Source organism: Rhododendron vialii, chromosome 13a (assembly GCF_030253575.1).
Source record: "Rhododendron vialii isolate Sample 1 chromosome 13a, ASM3025357v1".
NCBI classification, from domain to species: domain Eukaryota; kingdom Viridiplantae; phylum Streptophyta; class Magnoliopsida; order Ericales; family Ericaceae; genus Rhododendron; species Rhododendron vialii.
In genome coordinates, this window is record NC_080569.1 from 33,427,730 (window position 1) to 33,446,156 (window position 18,427).

At 36.9% G+C, this 18,427-nt stretch overlaps 1 protein-coding gene across 3 annotated transcripts; it reads right to left on the minus strand.

Annotated features, from left to right (window-relative positions):
• Positions 1-227: 227 nt before the first annotated feature.
• Positions 228-6,945, minus strand: LOC131313617 (enoyl-[acyl-carrier-protein] reductase [NADH], chloroplastic-like). 3 transcript variants are annotated; one of them, XM_058342019.1, is made up of 13 exons: positions 6,813-6,945; positions 4,989-5,302; positions 4,060-4,169; positions 3,900-3,955; positions 3,727-3,811; positions 3,599-3,646; positions 2,775-2,849; positions 2,549-2,660; positions 2,386-2,437; positions 2,232-2,283; positions 2,071-2,128; positions 881-979; positions 228-635 (listed from the first exon to the last, which is right to left on the minus strand). In XM_058342019.1, the coding sequence occupies exons 2-13, from the start codon at positions 5,263-5,265 to the stop codon at positions 481-483; spliced, it is 1,179 nt and encodes a 392-aa protein (XP_058198002.1). In that variant the 5' UTR covers positions 5,266-5,302; positions 6,813-6,945; the 3' UTR covers positions 228-480. The 3 variants fall into 3 exon arrangements, with proteins under 3 accessions (XP_058198002.1, XP_058198001.1, XP_058198003.1); XM_058342018.1 differs by having other exon boundaries at positions 6,684-6,835; XM_058342020.1 differs by lacking the exon at positions 6,813-6,945 and adding an exon at positions 6,680-6,698.
• Positions 6,946-18,427: the final 11,482 nt, after the last annotated feature.

The window sequence follows — 18,427 nt, forward strand, 5'->3', positions numbered from 1 at the left end:
AGAAAAGATAAGAGGCCCCATTTTCTCACTCTGCCTAGGACCTCAAAAATCTCAGGACCATATATATACACGTTCTACTTTTGCAGCGCAAATGTCACCTTGTGTTGGCACCATCAAAAACGCTTCAAGAGTCCAAATAGAGCAGAAAGCCACAATACCCTACTTCCCATAGCAGCCATGTTTAGAACGAGATCCCAGGGGGGAGAGAATAAAATGCACTGCACAAATTACTGAATTCCTGCACTCTCAGTTACTTTTATCCAGTTGGAAGTTCATTATTTCGAATCACATAAAGAGCACATAAAGGAAAACCATACAGAAATATCTATTTCCGCAATCTGATCAAATTAAGTAAAGATGATGTCTCTAACAAAGGAACAGATGCTCTCAGGAAAAAATGGGGGCCTGCTGGCCAAACCATTCTCGGCGATGACCATTTTGTTTCAACCTACCTACCTAAAGACGCCAATGCTGTTACCTCTAATGCTTGTCCGTTGGAATGTCGAGGGTTTTTATTATAGGACTATCGACTGCCATACCCATTGCATTCAGACCATTGTCAACAAATATGACAGCACCAGTTATGGCAGAAGCCAACGGAGATGCCAGGAAGGCAGCAGTGTTCCCCACCTCATCTGTTTCATATGAGTTATAACGGGTGAGACAAATCGAAGACGGAAAAACTAAGAAGGAATATTAGGTTTGTTTGGATCATGGATTTGAGGAGGAATTTACCAAGGGAAGAACAAGGAGAGGAAAACCAAAAGAAACAAATTTATCTTCTCCGTTTTATTATTTACTCATCGTTTCTATTTATTCTCTCTCCCAATCAAGGAAAAAGGAACAATAACGTAATTACAGCAATATGTTCTGAGTTTACCTGCAGATAGTTCTTTTTGCAGGGGGGCATTGGCTATTGAGTATTCAATCATTGTATCAATGAATCCGATGGCTCTTGCAGCACGGCTCCTCAATGGACCTGATAAATTTCATTTGCCAGTCAAAAGAGAGAAGATTGAATAACACAGAAAGCATTTGAATGTTCATATACGAAATAAGTAAGATTTTTGCCCCCACCACCTTGTGATAAGGGAATTAAAGGAATAATGTCGATTGAATTTGCAAAGTGCTTGTGGCAAATAAGAGAACCCTAGAGGAAGAAACTGGTTGTTTGGGAGCACTCTATGAAGCACAGACACCTCTAAAGGTTGAAGAATCGCAGTGTCAGGACACGGGGACACGGGGACACCGCGGGACACCGCGGAGATACGTCCGGGACACGCCACGTGGCGTGTCCCATATTTTAATATTAAATTTTGAGGGGGACACCGCTGGGGACACGGCGGGACACCGCTGGGGACACGGCAGGACACCGCTGGGGACACGGCGGGGACACCGATGGGGACACGGCAGGGGCCAAAATGCAATTTTTTTAAAATTTTTGGGGGCCAAACTGTAATTTTTGAAAAAATTGGGGGTCAAACTGTAATTTTTTTAAAAAAAATTTGGGGCCAAATTATTATTATTTTAAAAATTTCTGGGTGCTAAACTATAATTAATTAATTATTTATATATAAATAAATAAATAAATATACACGTGGCGTGTCCCCTGCCGTGTCCGTGTCCCCATTTTTTTAGAATTCCCGTGTCCCGGTGTCGGTTTCGGTGTCCGTGTCCGTATCCGTGTCCGTGTCCGTGCATCATAGGGAGCACTTACAAGATCTAAAAATAGAATGTAATTCGTGCTTGTGGAAAATAAGAGACGCTAGAGGAAGATACATATAATATGTAGGTTTCTAAGGATTCAAAAACTTGATGTAAGAAATCTACGTAATTTTCCTTTTTAGAAATCATGTAATCGACTAATTGTATATAGGAGAATTAGAAAGCGTAGCCCTCACCATGGTGGTAAATGAAGAGAGTCAAGTTAAGACCCTAAAACAAAATTGCAACTAATACCTCCTTTATTCAGGTTCAACATCATTCGAAGTTCCACAACCCTAGTTCTTTTTACTTTTTTGTTTTGGGGAATGAAACTAAGACAAATAGAGATGATGAGGGTCAAGTTACCGGCAGATATTGCATTGACCCTAATTTTATGCTTTCTTCCCGCTTCAAAAGCAAGCATCTGAAGAATGAGATTGATATATGCAGTTAAAAACAAAATACTGGGGGAGCTACAGAGAATGAGGTCAATCAAATGCTTCGGTACTAATTAAAGGAGAACTTACTCTCGTATCACTCTCCAGTGCTGCTTTGGCTGAACTCATACCTCCTCCATATCTGCGCATGTTTAGAAATAAGGACACTCTCAGTCAAGTGCGATATTGTTGAAGGAAAATTGAAGTATGGAAAGAACATATGGCCAGAACAAAAACACAGTACCCTGGAATGATCCTTTCAGAAGCAATGTATGTTAGAGAAACTGAGGAACCACCTGCGATAACAACCTAACCTTAAGTTCCGCCATGTCTTGCCATATAGGAAACGGAGAGATACAAAAGACGAAAAGACACCATGTATTAGATTCTCAGATTGAGAAGCATACCTGGGTTCATGATTGGAATAAAATGTTTCAGCAGAGATAGATAGGAATAACTTGATGCAGATATTGCTGCCAGATATCCCTTCCTGGATGTCTCCAACAGAGGTTTAGTGACCTATGTTCAAGATTTGCCCCTAAATTAATAAGTAAGAAGATGGATGGTGTGTGTATCTATATTTTCCACCCGACGTATATAATTATCGATACATGCAATGACAAAAAACCATACCTCTGGCCCATTTGCAAGTGAGTGCACCAGAATGTCAATGCTTCCAAAATCCTGTTTCACACATTCTGCAACTTCCTGTGATATATTTTAGAAAACAAAGAGTTGATCATTGAAAACTCGTAAGTCAAATGTGAAAATGTCTGGAAACAAAAAAAACCCTCGATTCAACTTGACTTGATCACGAGAACATCAACATTGAAACAAATTGTCAGACCACTACTAGTCATGAGGGCGAAAAAACACAAACCATTACTCCCATCAATTTAAGATGCTGAAGGGCTGTACAATGTATAATCAGACCTTTGATTTTTGCAAAAGGTGGCACAAGTCAACTACTCAAATTCTTAAGTCTTGGAAGATGAGCCTTTACAGCAACACAGTTGCACCAAGCCGCATCCTTATAAAGGACCTGAACTACAAGTACAAACTGCAAAGCTTCAGCAGTCTTCCTTTATAGAAAAGGAAAGCTTCTGCTTCGCATTATGACTCAAGGGTCCAGCAGCTGTGCATGGAATTTCTGGACCTCTGGTAAATAATAGTAACTGGTCACTCAGAAAGAAATCGAACTACAGAATACAAACTATAAAACTGCTGCTTCTTTCATCAGGGATAGGACAGATCCCGTAGACGTGCATAGAGTTTTTTGGTCATTATTAGGAGGCACAGGGTATGTAGGAGAATTGTACAACACAAACTTTACAATTATCTGACCAGCGGGTACTGGGATAGTGGGATGCAGGAGAAATATGCAACACATAGTTTACAGTCATCCACCACTAATTGACTTGCACATGCATCCCAAAAAAGTGGAGCAAAGAACATACCTGAACAGTCCAATTAGATGATCCTGCATACCGCTTATTTGCTTTTATCTGCGTGGAGCCACAATAACAATTATGGCAGGCATACTCAAAGAACATATACTCAATGAAATGGTTACACTTTTGCTTACATCTTCAGGTACATCTTCAGGATTGTCAAAGACTGCATCCAGAGCATATACTTTTGTAATCTTCATCAAAGAACCATCAGGTAACCTGAAACATTTAAATTGACATTTGTAAAAGCTGACACTCAGGAAACTGCCCATGCTTGTGTTATAGAAAACTGAGTTCCAAATCTTACACCCGTGATTCATCAAACTTCCCACGTCGTAAGCTGGTCTCAAACATGTTTAAAGCCTGCAAACAAGTTTTCAATTAAAGACCACCCAATTTGAAGAAGGCAGAGAAATCTAGCAGAAGGCCTAAAAACGACCACCGTTAAGGTTAGCCAATCCACTTACAGGAACCCAGGTGCCAACTAGGATTTCAGCACCTGCAGCAGCGAGAGATTTTGCAATAGCCCAGCCGTATCCGTTGTCATCAGCTATACCAGCGATAAATGCCCTTTTACCTATGAAGAAGATATTCAGTTTTGGTTGATCAAGTGATCGACTACAACCGCCATAATGTGCTATCAGGTGACAAATATGACACAAGGAAGCAACTATGAGTCATCCAGTCAGGCATTTATTTGTTTTAGATTCTTAAAAAAAATCCTGAAAATCGGGAAAATTTATGTCGGAGTCGGAATCAGACATCAAACTTGAAGATGCTCTCACAAAGTAGTTCAGAGATGTGACACGCCAAAGTTATACACATAATGACGGGGAATGCTTCTAGTAGACTAGTAGTGTTTGTTTTACTAATGACATATGAAGCAAGTCAAAAAGCCATAACAAACTAAAATAGTCCTGCTCTGTTGCACCATCAACAAAAAAGGGGCAAAAGGAAGGGATATTTTCTGTCATGCTGTGAACTTCACAAGACTAGAAAAATGTCAAACATCCAATGGCTAATACGACAAAGGCTTGGAAACAAACCAACAACTTCTCAATTTAATTTTAACAGTTGTATACGTTACTCGTTGGAGAATATGACGAAACAAAGATGCCGCTTTGAGTTTTACCTATAAATGTCGCATGGATATATGGAAAATCATTGATCACTTGATCAGATCTGATTTAAGTTGTGCTTTAGCAGCAAACACAAGGAAGAAAAGTCAAATCAACAAATGTATCGCAGTCACGTCAGCAAAGAAAATTTCTATCCTAATATTGTACTCATGTAGACAGTGTGATCCGTCCTTTCATGCCTTCCATGAAAGACGCCTTACTACCGAACCCAGTAATATGAGCATCTGCGTGAAAAGAAGGAAATACACGAGTCTAACCTTTCAAATCGATTGGCAACCCGGACGAAGGCTTGTTCTCACCAGATCCAGACATAGCTTTTGCAGGAAACTTCTCAAATTTAGCAGGAGAAGACATAAAATTGCGACGAAAACTTTGTACAGATGATATATGACAAGTGCTAGCAAGCTTAGCCCATGATGTCCCTTTGTTATGAGCACCAACACTTGCTACACCAGCCTTGAAAATTCTGCATGTGGAAGAAATGGAGGGCCTTGCAGCAGTGATGTGCATAGCAGAAGAAGCAGTTGCCGCCATTCTCAGAGAATGAAACTGCAAGGAAGAAAATAAAAACCTGTGCAATACAACAGAATCAGTTGCTAACAAAACTGAGGAAGACACTAAAACTAGAGCATTTAATCAGCCAGCTTTCAAGATTTGGGACCACAAATGAAAGAAACTCCACTAAATTTGAGCAATGAGCATAACTTAGGTAATTAGTTTGGGATCCATTTGGTAGACCAAGACTATGATGGGATGTCGATTACAAGCATTTTCCACTATTTCAGCCTCAAGTAGGGTATGTTACAATAAAAACAAAACGATCTATAGTCAAAATAGTAGCACCCTTAACATTTGAAGCCCTCCTTACTACACCCAATATGCAATCTTGTACTCAGTCCCGTAACATAATCATTAGAAATGACTCCCATTGACTGAGCTAAAAAAAAGAAAGGACTACCATTACCAATACCATTCTCACTTTCTCAATCATAGATGTCATATTTGATGTTTTAGGTAATTTGGTCTCTGGATGAAGTATATTCTACAATTTTTTCCAACACACGCTCACTGTTCGCTCTTCGCGCTTCATCACTTAGGCTCCAGGTGCCCTTGGAACTTCAATGCGCCTCAGGCCTTTTAAAACACTGAAATAGACTTGAGACCCCCACTAAGTTCTAAATTGTTTAGCTTGAAACAACCATGCTTCAGGATCGCTACAGTCAAAGTACCAATTTTTTCTCCTTAAAAAAGAATGCCACCTAAATTGTTTTGTTAAAATCATCTCTGCCTCCTCAACTAGATTTTGAGCTCGTCCCTGACTATAACTTTTGAATAGGGTAACAGATTCCCAATACGAATCTTCTTCCAAGCATCTCAAATCCCTGAGCACAATCCCAAATGAATTTTCTCTATTTATCTCTCAGCACTCATTACTCTCAAAAACCTCCCTCAAAACCCAAAACCCAAACCGAACAGATTGGGTCTACTTTGGATAACCAAATCACCCCAATCATACTCTACTTTGGGTCTCTGTTTCAAGAACCCATTTTGAATCTCTAAATGCGAAGACTCCTTTACAAACTTCAGTTTCCTCTATATCTTGTTGTGCCCTTCATTTGTTCCCTACAAGTATACTTTAAAATATACAGATTCACTTGTCACAATATCTACCATTAAAAAGATATTGATGACACTTTCAAAACGAGATCAAGATTGCACATACATATCCCATATATAAATATATACGAAAAGTTCAACAAAATTAATAAAGCGCGAATTTTGAAGAGATGAGATTGGTTACATTATCCTATCTTTCCCTCGCTGGCTTATGTCAGCAACGAAACACAGTATAAAACATGCACAAATCAACATACAAAACATATGCTAGTAATTAAGCTAAAAAGGAAACAACTAAAAGGTGAAGCACAAATACAACGGAAATGGACACCTACGGACTCAAATTTGTACTGAAAACAGAAACCCAGATGTGAATGCAGTGGGCTTCGGGGTTACAGCAGAGATCAGAAGAAATGGAAGCACGTCTACAGAGAGAGAGAGAGAGAGAGAGAGAGAGAAGTAACCTCTGTCTCTGTGAAAACGAACGCGCCAATGTTATTCGTCAGCTGGGTTTTTCTTCGGCGAAGAAACCTAGAAAATGGGTTTAGGTTGGATAGAGTGGGTTTTTCTTCTGCAGCAGCTTAGCAATGCAGGAATTTTTTTTTTTTTTTTAAGTATTTTACACAGTGAAACCTCAACAACCAAGGATTTTTTTTTTTTTTTTTTTTACAAAGATGTAATTGGTTGATTTGGTATTTTGGTTTAATAAGAATATCCGTGAACTGGTTTTAAAAAAAAAAAAAAAAAGGATTTTTTTCTACAGAAAGTCTAAAGAAACCGACGGGCACACAATGGGCCCCGCATGGATGATTCGAGCTGTTCTATTATAACCAGCTAAAAAATGGGTTATATCTTTGAATCCGTAATGAATTTCATATCGAATATAGATCTTGTTTAATAGATCTCAATTAGTTCTATAATACAATACTTTTGAAATCACGTAAAACATTATAAATTGGAAGATATAATCGATTGAAAAATGGCATGAACTCCAAAAAATGACTATTAAATCCTGATGGAGGAAGTAATTTTTGAAAAAAAAAACGAGCGAGCCCTTGTAAATTAGCTTAATCCGATATGTGTAGGTGTTCGATCCAATATTTTATTTCTTTTTTCTTTTTTTGGATTCGTGAAAAATGGAAGATAAAATTGAGCACCTACACATATTAGATTGAGCTGATTTTTCACAGAACAATCATTTTTTTTTAAATATTGAACGGCTTGGATCTGTGCTATACCTTGAGTGAGTCTTACGTGCCCGTTAGTAGCTCCTGTCGGTGTGCTCCATCGGTATGTGTAGCAGAGTCCTTTTTTTAAGGTATTTTACATAGTGAAACCTTAACTACCAAGGTACAAGGGTTAGTAGCCTAGCCATTGAGGTAGGTATGCTACATTTATTTACGGTACTTCTTTAAACGGACCTAGACCTTGTTCGTGTTGAGATTTTAAATTTGAATTTGTAAGTAATGAGTATAGAAAAAAATAGGGTAATAACTAAAAATAGAGTTAATGATTAGATAAAGATAGAAAAAATAAAATAAAAAAATAAAAAAAAGAGATAATAATGATTGAATTCTAAATTTAAAATCCTTAAATGAACGAAGTCCTAATGACTTCAGCAAAGGTAAACATAAAGAAATACTCCGTTTGAGGCAGGAGTACTTTCTCAATCATACATCCCTCTCTTCTCTCTCCTCTAGCAAATCAAACCAAGTAAATGCTCAATCAAACGAAGTAAATGTTCTTCACTCTGAGTACTTTCTCAACCATACATCCCTCTCTTCTCTCCCTTCTAGCAAATAAAACCAAGTAAAAAATGCTCCTCTCTCCTCCAAGAAACAATGGGACAAATTAGTTGTTTAAAGAAAAGCACTTCTAGTGAAGGTTTTTTTTTTTGGTATAACTCTAGGGTAAACAATCCCAATCAATTCCGAATAAAAAGCATTAGCAATACAACTAGGAATGCTATGATAGATATAAAAATCTCTCATCGAAATTAGCGCATCACTTGTTAACGTAGCTGCGGATTGATTTGTTTCTCGGTGGATATGTTTAAAGGACACTTTCTCAAAGTACTCTATTAGGGACTTGCAATCGAACAACATATTTCCAAGTGGACGACTCGGATCGACCGTCCGGTGGCTGAAGACGGCCTGGCGCGACCTTCGATTTATTTTCTGTATGTTACCGTCGGTACCAATATCATTTCTGTCTTTACATTCTGATTTGTTTCAGCTCACCATTTTTGACTTCTGCTCTTTGCCATTAATACTCCTGAGCGTTGCAAAAACTTGTTTTCGGCTCAACGGATTGCTCCTTGCATTTATTGAAGATCAAACTTGCTGCTAGAGGATTTCATCTCAACGGAAAAAGCTTTCAACGGTTCAAATGTTGTTGAAGCTATAAAAAGGAGAGGTCCGGTAGAGGAATACTCACCAAGCTACATACACCAGATTACTCAGAGAAATTACAAGAGCAATATTCCTCGTCTTCTATGTACACTTCTTTTTTCATACAATTACTTTGAGAGATTTGTGAGCAAAATTGTTTTATCTACTCTTTGAGAAGTGTTATAATTGTGAGCTACGTACAAACTTCATTATATTTTGAGAGATTAGAGTTGTAATTAATACTCCATCAATTGTAAGAGAGTGTTTAGGTGCTAAACACTTGAGAGATTACAACCAAGATAGGTGATTATCTTGGTGATCGAGGTTCTTTCTTAGGACTTCACTAGCTCCTTAGGAAAGCTAGTGGTTGTAATCTATTCGAAAAATAGTAGAAACTCAAGTCGAAGCTTGAGAAGTGAACTAGGCCGTCTTGCCGGACCACTATACATTCGGTGTCAAATTTCTCTATCCCTACTCTTTACTTTCCACGTTCATTTTTGTTAATTGCTTATTGCTTTATATTGTTGCTCAGAGATAAATTTTTAATTGGGCATTATTATTAGCAACACTATTCAACCCCCTCCCCCTCCTCTAGGTTGCTTTTTGGGTAATTAGATAAATTTTTATCATTGATCAGTTGGAGAGAACCCCCAAGGCATCCGTTTCTACTTCCAACTTTTTAAACGGTTTTGCTAACCTCCGCCCACTAGGTGGAGGATAATATGCCAACAATTTCAAACAAATTCGGGTATCAATACATATCTCACGGATAATAATACATTTTTAAAAAATATCAATATATTTTTCTTGAATATCAATGTACATTTTTACATATTATCTTCCGGCCTAAGGCGGAGATTAGCATATTACTTTTTTAAAACCATATCCCTTTTAGCAAAACTCAGCCCATCCCGTAAGGCCCACAATTCCGCCATAGGGCTAGAGGTTGCCACGATATTCCTGTGGAACCCTCCAAGCCATCTGCCATGTTCATCACGAATTAAGCCCTCCCGTTGAAGCTTTGCCAGTACTTAGCTGGATAGCTCCGTTGGTATTGAGTTTAACAAAAGGAGCCCGATGGGTAGTCCAACCAACTAGCACCACAAGAAAACATGTAATTGGTGACGAAAAAATTTCGTCTTCAAAGATCAGATTTCGTTGCCAGATAAATTAGCAACGAAAAAATTCGTCGCCTAAATTTGTCGGTGAAGGTTAGTCGCAAAAGAGCTTGTGACGAAAAAAAATCCATCGCCTATTTTTCCTTTTGGTGATGAATTTTAGAGGACCATTGGCAACGAAAAATTTCATCACCAAACGTAACAATTTGGCGACAAAATTTGATTTTTGACTATGAAAGCCAAAAATCAAATTTCGTCGCTAATGCGGTTTTTTATATGGAAAAAGATTTCAATTTTTGCGCCTCCTTTGAGCCTGGGCTTTTTGACTAACCAAACTCATGCGCGCGCACAATCGACCAACTACACTAGACATACTTTTTGGAATATATTGGGAATATCTAATACATAACTTATATGTTCAATATTTATTTTTAGTATTTTTTGATTTCATTTCTATAAAATGTGATAACTAAAAGGAGATCTATTAATTCTTTTATTTGTTATGTTTTTAATTAACTTTAAAACATAAAATTTATTTATTAAACCTCATTATCTCGCTGTACAGAATTAGTATTGGTGCAAATTAATCATCTGGTACCATTACCATTAATATACACGGTAAGCAAAAAAAATTAACTTACAATTGATTGTTTTGACAAAATAATCGAAATCCATCTATATTAGGACTTGGGTTTGGAAAAATAAGAAAAAATTGACCCGTTAAAAGCGGATTACTATTTTTTTTTTCAATTTGTTTTGTCTACTAGTTTTGTAAGTGAAATTATGGTTAAAAAATTAAGTGCTCCAATTTTCAATCTATTTGAACCTGTGTGAAGATTTTATTTTTTAAATTATTTTATCCTAAAGGGTAAAAAAAAATGGCTCTAAAGCTTTCAATAAGAGCCCTAAGAGAGTCTTAGAACTAATAAATAAAGTAGATTGACGAAAAAAATTCGTGTAACAAAATTAGCGACGAAAAAAAAATCGCCACCAATTAATCCTTATGGTGACGAAAAATTCGTCATGATTGTAACAAAATTAGGGACAAAATATTTCATCGCCAAAGGTTTAATTTCGTCGCGATTGTAACAAAATTGGTGACGAAAATTTTTCGTCGCCAATTTGGTACATTTGGCGACGAAAAATTTATTACATCTGGCAACGAAATTGCTTTCATCGCCAATGTGTACTATTTGCGACGAAAACCAATTGAGTCACCATTTTTCATCACCTATTACTTGGTTTCTTGTAGTGTAGGATGTCACTCCTGTGGGGATCCAACTGCTGCGGTACAGTGTAAAACCACTCCAAAGCTTTGTTTTTAATGGCCTTAGCAGCTATGTAAGTGCTTGGGGAGCTCGAGTTGGAATTGGGTTCAGAGAGACGTTGGTTGCGGTCATTCCAAATGTGCCAAATGGCAACGAGGAAGATAACGTTCTAGGGAACACCGAAGGGTCAGGAGATTTGAGCTTTGGTATTCAAACAAATCCAGTCAAGTGAATTTTCGGTTTGACTAGTGTTGGAAGGAGGATAGAAAGCAGTCCAGATTTCTTTGGCACGAACACAATCGCAAAGAGCATGGCAAGTTGTTTCAGGCATCTGATGGCACCACTCACAAAGGGGGGTGGGAATGATGTGGCAACGAAACAAATTGTTACAGGGGCGAGGCTCTCGGGGCAGGACTATGAATAGCCTCTGAACCTTCCATGTGTTAACTCTAACACTTCCTACTAATCTCCGCTGATGTGTACAATGTTAGCAAAAATAAAAAATTAGTTGTTTAAAGATGAATAGAGGAAATAACTAGTTGTGCTGTAGTTCCCGTTGAAAAATGAATAGCTAAAATGATTTTGTTTAGGTACGTATTCTGGCTAAAAGAATTTTCTAAGCTGGTGTACATGCACTAATGATGGAAGCCAATATTTTACTACTACGTATTTAAAAAGAAGAAATTCAATACCCATCTTCTTTACAATCACTCCTTAATTAATTAACATCCATGATGTCATCGCACATTAAGTTTCTCATTTTGTAATTACATAAAATCATAAATGCTCCATTATGACCTTATTATTTATTAGTAACTTTCTCTTTCCACCGGTCCAATTTTTAACGCCCATTTTGTGTGGGCCTATATGTATGTGAGAGGTTGTGTTTGGTGTCGTATTTGAATTGTTGTGTATGTAGCACTTTTGTAAACTTAAATTGCTCATCGTATAAAATCAAATGAAATCTGTTTACATACATATCGATGTTTGGTATTTTAAAGCATATTTTTTGTCTACAACTTCTTGTCTTTAGCCAATTTGTTTCCACTAAACTTGTCTATTTTAGTTCAGTGTAACTAATTATCTACTCATTTTAATTTAGTAGAAACAACTTGTCTGTTTTGCTCATATTATTTGTCTACAATTTTATGCCTTTAGCCAATTTATCACTAAACCTGTCCATTTAGTTTAGTGAAAATGACTTGTCTATATGTTAAGAGAAACGACTTGTCTACTCATTTTAGTTTACAAGAAACTTCACCTATTTTTCAAAAGCGTCCAATGCACGTGGATCCCACATGATAGATATACATCCATATCCATTGAACAGTGAATTTGCGCACTTTAATCTATGTCCATAGCATTTTTTATCCCAAAATTTAGGTGCTTCCAAGTCTGAGGAGGGTGTAAGTTTCAGGGTTTTGATAGCCATAAGAAACAGATTGAGCTTTCAAATTTTTGTTGGACTGAGCCATGGTGGGGCCAATTTTCATGACACGAGAACTAGGCCTCCAACGGGCCTATGTCGGGCTCTCGATTCTCCAATTTTTCGGGGGTAAATTTCATTGACCTCCCCTGAAGTTTCTAACACAAACAGATACCTCCCCTGAGGTTTCTGAAATGACTCTGCCCTCCCTTTCTTTTACTGAAAATATACATACTCCCCCCTCCATCCAAGTAACGTTAGTTAAAAGAAAATATACATACTCCCCCCGCCATCCAAGTAACGTTAGAAATTTGACGGAAGTTCCAAGACATGCTGATGTCATGGTGTCCTTACTTTGAATATACTACTAATTAACAATGCCCCCAACCCTTCAATAGTCTTCATTCTCATAAGCATAAATACTTGCAATATTAATTCATATATTTTCAACCAACTATGTAGAGCACATTAAAAGTAACTTTTCTCTCTAATTTTTTACAATAAGTGTTTTCTGCATGCCAAAATTGAATTTCTTCTTCTTCTTCTTTTTGAAATTGAACAAAATTTAGTTAAACTTCAATGAAAGCTTTGAAAATTTATGTTTTTATGTGATTGCAACATCAAAAAGAAAGTCCAAATTTTTCACGGAAGCTAGCTCGAAATATTTGATTTTAGGTGCATTTTCCTCTGGAACGAACCTTGTCAATGATCGAACTTAAAGATATGAACTAAAGGTCATTTGATGAATAATTGAGAACAAATGAAAGTGATATGGAAAGAATGAAGTAATGAGAACTTCTTCTTCTTCTTCTTTTGATAAATGGCCTTCAACGTAAAAATCTGAACCACATAACACTAAAAAGTTTTATTTTTTAACATTGTAGTACATAGACATCTAGCTTACAGTGGTTTTGAATTTTGTTTTATCAATTTTTCTAAGTGAATTTGATTGACATATTCTCAGATAAAGAAAACTCAATAAAGTTAAAAAAATTAAACAAATGCATCAATTTTCAAAAGTAAAATTACCAAGGTCTCAGATTTGTGATTTTCATAGTATTGGTAAATTATTTTGATAGTTCGGTAAATTATTGATAGAAAAAACTCGTTGAAAGAACGCTGAGTTTCATTTTTTATAAATTGGTAAATTATTTTTGTTACATGTTGATGGATGATTAACGTTAGAACATGTGAATTACTAATTTCCATCCCTTTTAGTCTGGGATATTATGATTTTCAAGAGATGGTTGGGTCTAAAATTTTATTTAAAAAAAGAAGAAGGAAAAGATGTATTAGAATCAACAAAAAGTAGAATCCTAGAAAGCCCAAACAAGCTGAGTAATGTATTTTTTTATTTTTGTGCATAATTTTGGCTTTAATATAAACTTGATTCATTTTTTTTAAAATTTCATTGATCATTTTGTTTGAGAAAAATAGGAGAAACAAAACAAAAAAAAAGACAAAATAACAACAATAACAAGAAAAATACGCCAAATGGTTTTCAAGTGGATTCAAATCCCAAAATGAAATAGATGAATTGTGATTTCAAGAACCAAGTCCATTTAATTTATTTACTTTGTTAGAAGGGTATTTTGGTACTTTTCTTGCAAATGTTAACGCCATCCATGTCAAACTAACAGCAAGGGGGTCTGTTGATAATGTCAGTTAAAGCAGGGGAGGGCAGTGTTGTTTCAGAAACCTCGGGAGAGGTATCTGTCTATGTTAGAAACCTCAGGGGAGTTCAGTAAAATTTTCCCATTTTTCGGAAAAAACTGACAAAAAGATACAGAAAGAATATGGGTCTATAGAGAGGCTGGTGCTGGCATATGGGATCAGTCACGGATCCCACCAAGATGATCGAATCGCTGAATTATGAAGCAAAATTATATATTTCGTAAAAATCTTTACTGATATTTGATTGAGCTAAATTTTTTAGAAAAATTTTAAACAAAACATTTTGAACAAAATGAGCGAAATTGCCAACAAAGGGAATGCGACTTATTTGAGCTTTACAACGAAGGCCCGAAAAACTTTGAACATCATCAACATCCTTGAACTTTGATTTCGCTTACAAGCCCTGCGCTTGCTTGGACCAGTCTTATGATGACCTCCATTCTTAGGACGAAATGGTTAAAATGAATAAAAGCTGGAGAGAGAGAGAGAGAGAGAGAGAGAGAGAGAGAGAGAGAGAGAGAGAGAGAGAGAGAGAGAGATGGCCACTTAATCCAGGCCTCTTTCATCGTCGTTGGTCCTTTTGACATAACATTCTCGGCCGCCTCCGGTCCAGTAGGAAAGAAAGCGGTAGCCAGTGACGGGATAGTCATGAATTATTAGAAGTGAATATGACATTGCATGTAAAGCTCTTCAGACACCTTACTACAAAAACGGATAAAAGGTGAGGTCTCTAACTAACGACTCTATGACGGTCTGATCTGTTGTGGATTAGGGTTTGATTTGGGGTTTAGGCTGGATTTTTGGCCCTTTGGTGTTGAGCTGTAATTTTTTTATCTGGGCTTATAAGCCTTTGTCATTATATGTTTTTACTTGTTTGATATGGGTATTTTAGACCCATGGCTGTTACGGGCTTGACCCGTTTCTCGGGCTTCGGCTCTTTAGGTGTTGTTCAACCTTTGGTTGGATTCCCCTCCCCTCTTCCTCCACTTGATGTACTCTATCAAGTTTTTTGATAAATTTTTGCCGTTTCAAAAAAAAAAATGTTACGAAGATTTCCATTGATCCACTTTCCACAATTCTACAATCCCCCACCTTAGCTTATGCAACAAACAATATCAACAGTGAATTTATGCCCTACACAATGAGTATGTCTCATGTTTTTTTTTTTTGGGAGGGGGCCTCAAATCCTTCCTTCATGCATGACAGTGTAAAGAAGGAGTCAACTACGTACACTCCGTTTCACTGGCGAGTATGTCTCATTCGAAAATGACCCTTTTTAGGTTTGATTTTCAACATCAGTGACATACACAGCGTAATATGGACCTGTGCTTATCAAACTTTCTTAATTTGCTTTCCTTAAATTCAAGTTCACTTATTATAATAGGTCCCTTCATAAGTCCTCCCTCACATACACCTGCCTCTGATAAAAGTAAAAACTTTGATGAAAAATAATTAAATAATACAGTTGGTCAAGCTGCTGTTCTGAATAATTTCTCGTGTTTTTAGGGTGAGTTTCGCGTAACTAAAAATATTCAGGAGCTTTTTGACGGTCTTTTTATTATTGCTTTCTCTTAATTTTTATAAGATTTGTGTCAAATTTTTACACCATTTTTTTCATCTCGAATAAGAGTAATCAGAAAAGTCTAAAAACATGAACCAAAATTGAAAAAAAAAAAAATGCTCCATACAAACCCCAAAAAAAATAGTGGGAGAAAATCTAGCTTTTTATAATTCCTCTTGAAAATGACATTTCTCAGATGTGTGATTTGATTGGGAGGAGAAACAGTGTGAGAAAACAGACCATTCCATAATGAAATACGAAATCAAATATGCTCCACTTATATTATTCCTTTTTCCACAAATGGGTACACGATTAAGTGTCTGTACCAATTGATTCACTCCTTGAAATTCGACTAGACTCGATTGTAGTTTGCTTTGGGAGTGACGAGTTTTGGTTGGCTAAAACAACCCACGTGACCACCGAAGGTGGTAGCCTCGTTGGTTGGACCTCTCTCTTTCCACAGGCATGGCTCGGTTTCGAGTCGTGCAAGTGGACATGTGATTGGGAAATTTGTGCTCTCACTAACGTCTACCTAGGTGGTGACGGTCTATTCTCACGAACAGTAATTATGGCTTAACCGAACATTTTACTAGCAGAAAAAAAGACAACCCAAGTGATTAGAAAAACACTATATATGGATAATATTTTTACAAGTAAAGTTTAGTACAGTATTTACCGAGAAAAAAAAAAGGTTTACAGTATTTGTCACATCCCAAATTCAAAGCTGAACATTTGGATAAACAAAAGAGAATAGGGCTCATATATATATGACTGGCTATGAATCAGAAAATCTTCGTCCCTAACCATCTAATCATGATGACAAAATTGATAAAATAATCATGCTATAAAACTCCACCAAAAACTACACATGTAGGCTTCAGAATATAGCAATGATGGTCTACCTAACCTAGCATGGCTTTTCATGCAGTTTGTGCATGTACTATTTGCTCTCTCTCTCTCTCTCTCAATCCATTCATTTTTTTTTTTTTTTTTGATCTGCCTCAATCCATTCATTGACTCATCCAAGTTCTTTCCTGGAACAGAAAGTCTACGGTTACCAATCGGGAAATCCCGATCGGAATCCCGAGGCCCCGTCGGGCACTCTCCAGCCACCGGATGGCCGATCCGATCCGTTCAATAATTCTATAAAAAAAACCGAGTGGGCTCGCGTGAGAATAAATGCCATCCGACATGTGTAAATGGCCGATCCAAGCACTCCTTTTTTGGCCGATCCAAACACAAAAATGGAGTACTTGGATCGGCCACTTACACACGTCGGATGCCATTTATTCTAGCGCAAGCTCACTCGGTTTTTTTTTTAGAATTATTGGACGGATCGGATCGGCCGTCTAGTGGCCGGAGCGTTCCTGGCAGGGCGTCGGGATGCCGATCGGGAAATCCCGATCGGTAACTGTAGACTTACTCTTCGTGGAATATGATGAATTAAGGCCAAGGCCATAACATTTTTACGGGTCTGTGTCATGCACACTCACACCTGCAAGTTGCAAGAATCGAGGGATGGGGTTTTGTCATATATATTTTCTTCGTCTCAATTTAATAATTTTTAATTTTATTTTAATTGAATAAAAAATTAATTATATCTTTAAAGTGGTTATGAATTATATATATATCAAATATGAATCTTGTTTGATAGATCTCGATTAGTTCTATAATACAATGTTTTTAAAATCACATAAAATATTATAAATTACTTACAAGATATAATCAATTGAAAAGTTACACAAACTCCCAAAATAAACTATTAAATTAGGACGGAGAGAGTAATTTTTTATAACTCGATATCTGATCTAATGAATTTATTCCCTCCGTACCAATTTATTTATCTATTTTTGAGGTTTATGTCAATTTATAATTACTTATATCTCTCAATATAAATCTTCAAAAATATGTAATAGCTAGGGATATTTTTTCATAGTTCTCAATTAATTCTATAATTCAAAATTTTTAAAATTATGAAAAACATTGTAGTTTGAAAAATATAAGTAATTAAAAAATGACAAAGACATAAAAAAATGAACAAATAAAATGAGACGAGTATTATATGTTACCTCAATAAGTAATATGACTTGAGGGCCTGCTCCCACTCTGGACAAGGGTCATGCACTATGGGAATGGAGTGCACGTGGGTGGAATCCACCCAAATCTCATGGTTGTGATCTGTATTATTCAGGTTGTAAAGTTTGCTAAAGATCAAGATAATTCGACATCAATAGTCACATGATCAAAATATGTTGTCCGGACTATCCGTTTCTCTATAAGAAATGTTGTTTGATCGATCAAAGGGAGTACTACTCGCATCCGATAAATTTAAGATTTTTTCCTGTTTTACTCAACGAATTTTACAAATTAAATGGTTCTAATCAATCGATGAGAACACACTACACTACCTACAGTGGCGCCGCATGTGTCCGGATTAGGGGTGTGCAAAAAACCCGAGCCCCAACGACCAGACCCGAAGGGTTTCGGGCGGGGCCGAACATGTGATTCGGTCGGGTATGGGTACACTTTTTCAAAAAAATCAGTTTTTTGTTCGGGGCTCGGGGTGCTGTTTTTTCTTACCCGACCCGACCAAAAAAAATCGGTTACGCGGACGGTTATCCCCCCCTCCTTCGGTTCGGGTT